Source organism: Juglans regia, chromosome 6 (assembly GCF_001411555.2).
Source record: "Juglans regia cultivar Chandler chromosome 6, Walnut 2.0, whole genome shotgun sequence".
In the NCBI taxonomy this organism is placed as follows: domain Eukaryota; kingdom Viridiplantae; phylum Streptophyta; class Magnoliopsida; order Fagales; family Juglandaceae; genus Juglans; species Juglans regia.
In genome coordinates this window covers 14,610,984-14,622,069 of record NC_049906.1, presented here as the reverse complement: position 1 = coordinate 14,622,069, position 11,086 = coordinate 14,610,984, and the positions used below count along the sequence as shown (strand labels likewise).

General features: G+C 37.5%; 1 protein-coding gene across 1 annotated transcript; it reads right to left on the bottom strand.

The window, feature by feature from the left end:
• Positions 1-2,402: 2,402 nt before the first annotated feature.
• On the bottom strand, positions 2,403-6,080 carry LOC108983185 (leucine-rich repeat receptor-like tyrosine-protein kinase PXC3). The gene is made up of 2 exons (XM_018954740.2): positions 3,205-6,080; positions 2,403-2,951 (listed from the first exon to the last, which is right to left on the bottom strand). The coding sequence occupies exons 1-2, from the start codon at positions 5,756-5,758 to the stop codon at positions 2,644-2,646; spliced, it is 2,862 nt and encodes a 953-aa protein (XP_018810285.1). The 5' UTR covers positions 5,759-6,080; the 3' UTR covers positions 2,403-2,643.
• Between the last annotated feature and the right edge of the window lie 5,006 nt (positions 6,081-11,086).

Here is an 11,086-nt window from a genome sequence, read left to right as displayed (position 1 = left end):
TTTAGGGATCAAAGGCGGATACCTCGTTGTACACTCTTCGAGATGGTGAGAAGCAGTTACTTGTTTTGATATATGTTGACGATATTATCATTATTGGTTCGGATTCAAGTCTTATTACTAGACTTATTACTCAGCTATCCCTTGATTTTCCAGTTAAGAATCTCGGCATCTTATCATTTTTTCTTGGGGTGGAAACCATTTAGGATGGTGATGATCTTATTCTCACCCAACGAAAACATATAGATGATCTTTTATGCAAAGTAAAGCTCGATAAGATTAAACCATGTGCAACACCAATGTCTACAACTTGCAATCTTTCCAAATATGAGGGTTGTGCATTCGAAGATCCTCATTTATACAGGAGCAGGGTTGGTGCTCTCCGCTATCTGGGTTTTACACGGCCGGACATAGCTTTTAGTGTCCATCGTGTGAGTAAGTATATGTATCAGCCTCGAGTTCCACATTGGCAAGCCATAAAAAGGATCATTCGCTACCTCAAAGACACCATTTCATTTGGATTGTGAATTACAAGTCAATCTGATCACTCTCTTCATGGCTATAGCGATGCTGATTGGGCAGGGGATAACGATGATCGTCGTAGTGTTAGGGCCTATTGTGTGTTTCATGGAAAAAAATCTCATTTCTTGGAGCAACAAACGGTGGCTCGAAGTAGTACTGAGTTGGAGTACAAGTCACTATCCAACACAACAGTAGAAATTCAATGGCTTCAGTCATTATTATAAACTATGTTTTTTCCATTGCCTAAGTGCCCGACAATATGGTGTGACAATATTAGAGCAACATATTTGTCTTCAAATCCCGTTTCCCATGCACACACAAAACATATTGAAATTGATTTTTACTATATTTGTGATCAAGTTCTACATAATAAGTTGAAAGTGTCTTTTTTATCTACCCGAGATCAGATAGCAGATTTACATACAAAACCATTGGCTACTACTTGTTTTCATCTATTGAGGAGCAACCTTCATGTGCAGGAGCTACCCTTTCGATTGAAGGGGCGTATTGGAACTTTTGAATCTTCCGCTAATAGTGCAACTAAGAAGCAAGAGTATCAAGCAACAACGGATATTGTTAGCCGAATCTCTTGCAAAAACAAAGGAGCAACGTGATCTGGGCAACTTTGAAACATTCAAATATTTGAACTATATTTTTTTGAAATAATTTAAACTTCAATTTTTGAAATCCCACATGTGTGGTTTGTTATACAACTTGTACTATTTATAGTGTACGATGTGCAGATGAATATATGCTCTGAAATCCTTTTTAGCCAATCATTTGTTTAAACTTTAATTAAAAAAAAAAAACTAAACAAAGCAAGCTTCATTATGAATTATTTGCTCAAACTTGACTTGTTTAACAATTTAGTAAGAATGGTAACATATTTTAAATAAAAAAAATACCATATGTAATGAAGTTAACATGCTAAAAGAAAAACAAATATTTTTTACGGATTATTTGCGATGATAATGATTATTTACGATGAAAATAGACTCATTTTAATATAAAATAGTCATTTTCGCAGTAAATAATTGGCCACAATTAAACAATTTTTTTGGAACGCGTGCATAATTCGAGTCATAGTAAGTGGAATCTTTAAAACAAATATATATATATCAATATTAACAACTTTATCTCTATAATTTGGTTGACTATCATGAATTTTATCCTTCTTATTCTTGTTCTATGTTGGTGATGATATACTTTACAGATTTTGCTTGAGCGAAGACGAAGCTCTTTATATATTGTACCAAAGTACTCTGTCCATTAAGAGTCATAACTTCTTGAATCTTTAACTTCCTTTAAAAAAAAAATTATAAATTCATTGATTATAGTAGTCAAAATATGAGTTTAAAAACTAAAAAAGATATGTTAATAAATGCTAATTTGGTGGTTTAATGAAGAAGTAAATGAGGTGGTTCATACGAGCAAATCACTATGCTTCAAAAGTATACATTGTAAAAGACTAGATATCTTCTAACAGCACATGTAAATTTTGTTGTGAAATTACCATTTCTCAAACCAGAAACCGGAGAGAAACCGTGTCATTCCAAGGAACAACAAAGTTGAATGAAATCGTTTGTTTTCACATATAAGATAAGATGAGTTGAAATAAAAGTTAAAAATTGAATAAAATATTATTAAAATATATTTTTTTAACATTATTTTTGTCTTAAGATTTAAAAAAGTTAAATTATTTATTTTATTTTGTATGAGAATTTAAAAAAATTATAATGATGAGATAAGAATGATTGTAAAAACAATCTAGGCCTCTTTAAATCCAGATGCATATTTGGATGCAGTTAGGAAAGATATGATTAAGCAGGAGCTTTGCTTCAGGCCTCATTAATGCAGGGTTGTAAGATGAACATAAGTAGACAGATTAGTCAATCAGAGCCAACTTTGTATGCATCTATCTCTATTATACATGAAAAAGATATCATAATGCTGCCAGAGGAAAGAAGTGGATACATAAAATTTGTAACTACTACATTCGGATTGATCAAAAGAATGCTTCCAGTTCTTGCATGGAGAAAGAAGATTTTCCCTTTTACCAATTCTCTACTAAGAAGGTATAGAACCTCAATTTCCAAGATGATTTTATCTCATGAGGGTATGCTTTTATCTTGCGTTTAGGAGCATCCTTAGCACATTCTTCATATTTGGCCTTGCTTCTGGTGATACATTCACACAACCAAGAGCAACCTTCAGGACTTGAAGCATCTGACTTCTGATGGCAATTGATGTTCTGCTGATATTAGGGTCAAAGATGTGATCCCATTTCTCTTGCCTGACTGAGTTGCTTAAGGCCCACTTGGCCAACTCAGTTCCCTCACTAACAGCTGGTTTTCCGGTCAGTAGTTCCAGGAGAATGACCCCAAAACTGTAAACGTTCCCAGCCACTGTTACTCTCATCGTGTAAGCATACTCTGCCAACCACCAACAAATAACATGAGATGTTTAGACACTAACAGTTGACTGCATTAATCAAATTCAGAAAGGAATTCAATTGAAGGAAGGCATGCATGGCCAAGGAGAAGAACATGATGTCACTAAACAGAAACAAACCAATATTATACAATTGAGATGACTTCACAAAGGATTGAAACATGCAAAGAATAACAGGCTCGTGACTATTATGTGATTTTGGAAACCTCAAATATGAGGAAAAGAGTTCCTGACCTGGAGGAATATAGCCAACAGAACCAGCAACCATAGAAAGGCTTCCAGTGCTCTTTGAGGGATCGATCACCTTGCATAGCTCAATATCTCCAATTTGAGGTTCCTTGAGGGACTTTAGCATGATGTTTCTGCTTGATAGATCAAGTAGTAGTATCGGGCCGGGGGTGCAACCTTGAAGAAAAGAAAGACCCTGAGCGACCCCAACTGCTATGCTGTATCTGCTCGCCCAATCCAAAGCATTTTCCAGGCTACCATGAAGAACGTCAAAAAGGGTTCCCTTTGGAGAAAATTCATAAAACAGATAAGCATTGTCAACAGACAAAACATAGGCTAAAGGAGTCATCACATTTGAATTGCTCAGTTTCCCCAAAACCTCCAACTCTCGCCAGAATTTATCGTGGCTGCCAAATTGGAATATCTTATCACTCCAATTAATCCTCTTAACAAAGTAGCTTGATCCGGATGGCATGATGGCTTTGTAATAGGTTGAAAACCTAGTCTTCAGCGTAATGTTTTTTGAGTATGCAACTGCTTCCATAGCTTTGGTGAAGTCAATATTCGATCTGTGGATTCCATTTGCAGTTAATAGATTGCCTTGGATGACCTGAGGAGGGGAAGGAGGGGGAAGATCCTCTGCTGATTGTGGTTGTTCATCATTAACCCTGTAATATCGCCTTGAGATTGACATAGCAAGGCCTGTGACTACCCCAACAGTGAAAAGAGCAGCTGCAAAACCAATCAGAAGCGCAGTGGTAACTGATTTTCCCTTCTTGGCTGACTTTGGTGAAGTGTTTGATGTTGTAGCGTTAATAAGATGATCATTTCCTTTGACATCAAGAGTAAGCCATGAACCAAACTCTGGAATAATTCCAGATAGTTGATTGTTAGAAAGTACCAACCGTGTCAAGGATCTAATTTCAGTTAGAAACGTTGGAATTTCCCCTGTCAATTGATTGTTTGAGAGATCCAAAACTTCTAATCCTGTAAGCAGTGAAAAAGTAAATGGAATAGGTCCCACAAGGTGGTTGCTGCTGAGATTTAGAGCAATCTGCAATGATGCCGGCATCCTTGGTATCTTACCGGTAAGTTGGTTTCCTCCAAGCTGGAGTTCTAACAGAGAATCCAAACCGGAAATATCGTTTGGTATCGAACCACTGAGATGGTTACCTTGTAAGTTCATGTTAGTAAGGTATCGCAAGCTTGAAATCGAAGAAGGTATTGAACCGTTCAGCAAATTCCAGCTGATATTCAGTGTAGACAATGTCTGTAGTTGAGCAATTTCAACCGGGATTTCTCCAACCAGCACGTTGGATTGAAGCTTCATAACTTGAAGACGGCTTAGATTTCCCAACTGTCCCGGCAAAGTACCATTCAGGTTATTCCCGGCCAAATTCAACAGTGCCAAGCTCAGGCAAGAACCCAAATCCGGAGGTATAAGCCCGGTCAAGCTATTGTTATCCAGCTCTAAGTACATCAATTTCTGAAGTTTTCCAAACACCGAAGAAGGGATTGGCCCATCAAGAGAATTGCTTCCCAACCTCAACCTGACCAAACTTGGAGATATGTTTGAAGGTATCGATCCCTTTAACAAATTATAAGACAAATCTACAGACTGCAAATTTGACGGCGACAACATGTCTGAAGGAATCGACTCGCTTAACTTGTTATAACTAAGGTCTAAGTTCTTGAGGAATCTTGTAATTCCACTGGGAACTGTACCTTTAAAGTTGTTTTGATTGGCTGCAAAACGTGAAAGGGTTCTGATATTTGAAATGGCTGCTGGGATTTGCCCACTGAATTTATTGGAAGATAGAATCAAAACTTCCAATTTAGAGAGGTCTTTAATTCTATCAGGAACAGGGCCGGAAAGTTTATTTTCACCAAAGTCAATCAGAGTCAAATTCTGGTAACCCATTATTTGATCAGGAATTCCACCTTCAAAGCCATTCACAGAGAGCTCAAGCTGCTCTAAAACCATGGCTTTCCCAAGATTGGTAGGGATAAGGCCATTGAACTTGTTGCCACTAAGATTCAAACTTTTGAGGGCAATCAATCCATCTAACTGTAAACTTATATTTCCATTCAATGAATTGAAAGACAGGTCCAAGAACTTCAACCCAACGAATCCTTGAAAAGTAGGAAGAGGACCAACCAACCTGTTTCTGCTAATATTCAAGCGCTCCAGCCCTCCAATCTCACCGCAACCCTTGATGAAATCCTCCGGGATTAAGGTCAGAGCGTTGTTGGAGACATCAATACTCATTAAAGAATCTATCCGGCAAAGACTAGACAGAAAGTCTGAGGAAGAGAGGGAAAAGCCCGATAGAGAGATTTCTGTTATGGAATAATTCCCAGAGCTGCAGGTAACTCCCTTCCATGAACATGGATCCTTGCTAATATTCCATGATAAATCTGTTTTGTTAAGGAGATTAGAAAGACCGATCATGGTGGTTCTTTGGTTTGAGGGTAGTTCAGAGAAGACCAAAGGACAGAACAAGAAAATGAAAAACAAGGAGAAATGGAGTAGAGGGATGCTCTCCTCACACTTCTTCATTCTTAGCCAAGTGATGAGAAATCTTTCCACCGTTCTTTCTCAACTATACATATGCATGAGTTAAATGGGACTAAGACAGTGATTGTTTTGGTTTCAGGTGGGACGAAAACCGGAGGAGGAAGACACAGAGGAGATTGCAGAAAAAGGACAGATTTTACAAGTACTTGTAAAGAGAGAATACTTGGGTTTTTGGGGTTAAGGAAATTCGAAAGAAACGGGATGAAGAAGAAAAATGTTGGCGTATCCATGGGGAGAGGTTGAGTTGACTGGACTGCTGGACTGCAACAGCAGAAGACTAGACTAAGGGGAGACTTTGGGTGGTGGTGGGGTTGTCTTGTCCTGAAAACTTAAAAATCTTCTGAGACTTTTGACTCCAACACTCCTTCAACAAACACAGATGTCCTTTCATTCGAGCTTTTTTGGGGTGTGAATGCGTGTGTTTCTGCGTAAAGAACAGTGCAAAAAGTCCGCTCGACCGGGCTTGGAGTCCATTCCATGCTTTGAACAGCAGCAGCGGCAGCGGCTTATTCAAACACGCGTAGGCACATGTAGCAGATGGAGATGACTCGGAAACTGGGACCCTACCATACGTTTGTTTTAGCCATATTTTTGCTCCTTTTCCAATTATTAGTTGAGTGAGATGTGTTGCATGATATTTATTAATCTTTTCGAATTATAACAGTAAAACATATATTTGGTTCTTTTCTTCAGTCCAGTTCTTGGAAAAACAAAAATAATGCTGTATTCACAGCAGTGAAAAGTTTAGGAAATGGTGGTAGAATTGACTGAATTTATTAATTTTAAATTGAATTGTAAATATTTAATTTTTAAATTATTAAATTCTTGTCAATTTAAAATCTCTTTACATATGAGATCAATAATTTTTTTCAATTCAATATATCTTTACAGACGAGTTCTACAACATTTTTAACTTCTCATATATATATATATATAAATTTATCTTAATATTCAAACACATCTAAACTTATTTTAGATAAATCTCATAAAATTCAATCAATCATATCAACTTATTATTATTTATAAAAAATTAAATTCATTTTAATTTAACTCAACATTTAAACAGAGCCTAAAGTGATGTGATGTCGAGAGTTCTTAAAAACTTATGAACAACAGTGACAAGTTCTTAGAAGAACTGTAGGGTTTTGTAAAAGTGATATGATTTTTTGATTTTGAGAATATGTTTAGATGGAAAATTTGTTGTTAGAATGTTTTACACGGCAATAAATAATTAAAAACAAAACAAAAATATAAATAAAAAAAATTGTAAAAAAAACATATCCTTTGGTAGGAGAGGCTAGATTTAAAGATTTTTCAACTTAAAATACTGTTTATATTTTTCAACTTCTTTTTCAATATTACTGATTTTAAGATTTTATTTTACCGTTTAGGTGCCTTGAGAAATATCTCTAAATGGACAATTAAGCTACGTTTAGATGATGAGTTGAATTGAGTTGTGAATAATAATATTTTATGAATTCTATTGAAATGCGTTTAATTTTTTTAAGTTGAGATAATTTAACTTTTTAGATTAAAATGTATAAATTAAATTGAGATAAATTTATTTTTTCATGAGAAGTTAAAAATAGTGGTCTCTTCATTGATTGGTTTGAAAAGAGATTGAATTTCGTTTAACAACAAAATATAGCATATACACTGCAATGTTTTCGAGTGTTTATAAAAAGAGTACATATCTAAAATGTCAGATCCAAACAAGACTTAGAGATTTTTTTTTGAGCGGATCATATATGATAAAATATAAAATTTTGAATTTCTTTGTTTTAAAAAAAAAAACAAATTGTTAAAATAACCAAAAACTCTCCACAATTTGTTTTTCACAAAATTCAAGAGTCACAGCCCCAGCCCCCAATCTTCCCCATTGGCTACTGTCATCCCTTACTAAATTTATTAAATTCGAGCTTTGTTTTATAATAAATAGAAAAAAAAAATAGGAATATTAAGAAAAAGAGGAAGCCAACTTATTTTCGAATTTATACCCTAAGAAAAAAGAGCTTAATATTAGAAAATGTGTTTCTCCTTCTTTTAGAAAAAAAGAAGTAAATTTTAGTCGGAATAGTCAGAATAGATTAAGAGTTTTGCTACTTATCATCTTCATATACCACACACCATATTGTTTTTTTTTTATTTTGTATTCATCATCTATATACCGCACATTTGATAAGAGAAAAAAATATAAAAAATAAAAAAGTATGATGTATGATGATATGTAGAGATGATAAATAAAATTTTTCATATATTAAAACGGATCGAAATTTAAAGCAAAACTAGGTGAGGTTATAGTATACTAATTACTACACTGAAATAGAAAATTCTGATGATTCTCGTCGATGTAGTATGAAAATCAATACCATGCTCTTTATTCCTATTGAATATTTTGCTTCTTTAACAATTTCCTTTTTCCATGCCCCCTCCTTCGGGTGGAGAAGTTTATGAAGTGGTGATCAAGCATATGGTCAAAATAAGTCAACCGCAAGGATCTATTGGAGGAATTGCTCTTTTTTAAATATTTTCTCATCTTTCAATGAACTCTATTTTTCAATATCTTCCTTTAGAACTCATTCTATACCTATGAGCTCGCTAGACTTTAAAGTCCTTCCTTGACTTTAGAGTTTCTTAAGGTCTCTTAATTTTAAATATGATGAGTGGGGGGAATGACGAAGATGAGATTTTTATTGGCAAAGTATTTTTTGCTACACAGGTAAGGGTCGGGGCTTTGAACCCCCAAAATGTTTTAAAATAACCTAATTTATTATATATATTTCTGTAAAGATGTGATCAATATAAAGACAATTTACTCCCCCGTAAGTTTTCAATAATCTCACTTAGTACTTAGTTTTCTAGGTTTCTTTTAATTTTTTAACAATTTTTTCGTACTTGCACCTATTTTTTTGTTATTAATAAAGTATCACATTCTCACATTGATTTTTTTTTTAACATCTCATAAGAGCCAAAAAAATATCTTGGTCTCTTTTTACATGTTATTTGGTAAATTTACAAACTCGTTTTCGTATTTATTTACACTTTTCATTTCAAGTTTCTACTAGTTGGTTTATTTTTATTGGTTTTGTTAGTAACATATATGCTACAATCGAATTAATAATTAGGAGTGAAGGCAAAAAATTTCATAGAGCTATTTCTATAGACTAGGTCAAAGCAACGTGCAAAGCACATTTTCCTAGTTGGGTCAAACAGGGTTTTAAACAAAATAATATCAGTTTTTTTTACAAAAAATAGCCTTATGATGCTGAGTGAGGATGGGTCCTCAGCATCCTTGCCTTCTTCCAACTTGTCAGTCAAGCACGACACATCTTCGGTTGTTGACTCTGGCGAAGTTTCCCAAGCGACCAACCCGATGGAAATAGCCTTCCTCAAAGGCTGGAGCACGAGACGGTTAATGTCGTCGGGAGGAAGAGGTGAGGGAGGTCGGGAAGCGCTATCGGGATTACATTGGCACACTTGCAGAATCCACGTACGCTACCGTGACCTGAACGCTCTCCTCAGTGAACTCCAATCTGGGAAGGACGCATTTGCGGTGCTTCAGAGGGACAAAGAAAAGACCGAGGACCTGTACATGAAGATGTCGACGTCCCACTTGCAACTCAAAGAGGAGTTGAGGTCTCATGAGGAGAGGATGAAGAGGCTGGAGACCGAGCTCGCTGTCACCAACGAGAAGCTTGGTCTGATTCACTCCCCAACTTGAGGCAACCAGGCATCTTCGTAATCGAGCCTAAAGCCACGGGTACTCCCGGGAGCTAGAAAGGGTGAAAGGGCATTTGGTGGTGAACCCCTACGATGCTCTCGGGACCCTGAACTTGGCCCGATTCGCACCTACTCGAGAGGATTGTGACTCTCTCAACTCTCAGGGTATGACCTCATGCCTGACATTTTCCCCGACCTTGCTACCCCCCCTTGACTGTTTGGGATGATTTCTCTTTCTTTTACTTTTTTTTTTTTTTTTGCCCTACCCGATGTTGGGGGGTACTTTGTATTGACTCGACACTTTGTAATTATGGGAATATCTTATAAACGTGACTTTTGGCGTTATTTTCTCAAGCACTTGTGAGTTCATATCGTCCCGATTTGTTGTCGTCTTAAGATTTATCAGGGTCCACCTTGTTGAGGCACGTCCATTGCACTCACCCACCTTCACGGGGGATTGGCCTAGGGAATTGGGCAGGATTTGAGGTCGATCGAGCTGGGTAAAGATTGGTTGCTAAGGTTCAAGTGCTAGCCTAAGGGACCAGGCGGAGTCTAAAATCGACTGCGTTAGGTGACAAGGGGGGACTAGGACACTTGGGAGAGGTGTTCCTCCCCTTTCGCCACTGAGGTTCAAGTGTGAAACATCGACCTAAGAAACCAGGCAAGATCTGAAATTGACCACACTGGGTGGCAATTGGTCACCAAGGTTAGAGCGCGAAGCATCGACCTAAGAAACCATGCAGGATCTGAAATCAACCGAACTAGGTGGTAAGGAGGGACTGGGACACTTGGGAGAGGTGTTCCCCCCTTTCATTGCCGAGGTTTGAGCACAAAAGATCAACCTAAGGAACTAAGCGAGATTTGAAATTGACCACGTTGGGTGGCGATTGGTCGCCGAAGGGGACTGTTGAGTCATTCAATCCACACATACACGCTCATGCAGGGAAACATCACTTTTTATTATTCTCATCGCCGGTTTATTACATGGAGAGTCAACGAATACAAAAGAAAAGAGGAAAAGAGGGCTTCTGCCCGTGCCAAAATGCCTCGGCCTGCTGGTTCGCAAGGGGCTGGCTTCTCTTTCTTCTACTATACGGACTTGAACTTGTCAGGTTCCTTGCCTTGTAGCTCTTGCACATAGCATTCCCGTGCTACCACTTGCTCGCCGCGCACCACTCCTATGCCATTCTCCGTTAAGAACTTCATCTTCACGTGGTAGGTCGAGATCACTAGTTTCAAGTTGTTCACGTGGGCCTTAACTACGAGGAAGTCTGCCATGGTGGTCGTCTTGAGCCTCTATGTTCCAACAGTGATGGGAAGTGTTATGGACTTGAGTGGTTGCACCGCCTCGCCAGAGAACCCCCTCAGCGGCGTGGGGGATGACTGCATCATGTCTTGACCAATCCCCATTTTGCAGAACGCCTCCCAAAAAAAGATGTCGATCGAGCTGCCATTGTCTACTAGTATCCTTCTGGTTTTGTAGTCGGCCAGGGTGTGTCATGTGAATAGATAACTTCCTCACAGTCGGCATCATCAAAAGAGACAATGGGGTTCTTCTGAGTTTGGGCTTGCTTGGGTGGCCTCCCGACA

Coding starts and splice junctions, on each gene's coding strand:
- LOC108983185 (XM_018954740.2), bottom strand. CDS start 5,758: ATGAAGAAGTGTGAGGAGAGCATCCCTCTACTCCATTTCTCCTTGTTT. Junction 2,952..3,204: donor TGTTGGCTATATTCCTCCAG/GTCAGGAACTCT, acceptor GGTGGTTGGCAG/AGTATGCTTACACGATGAGA.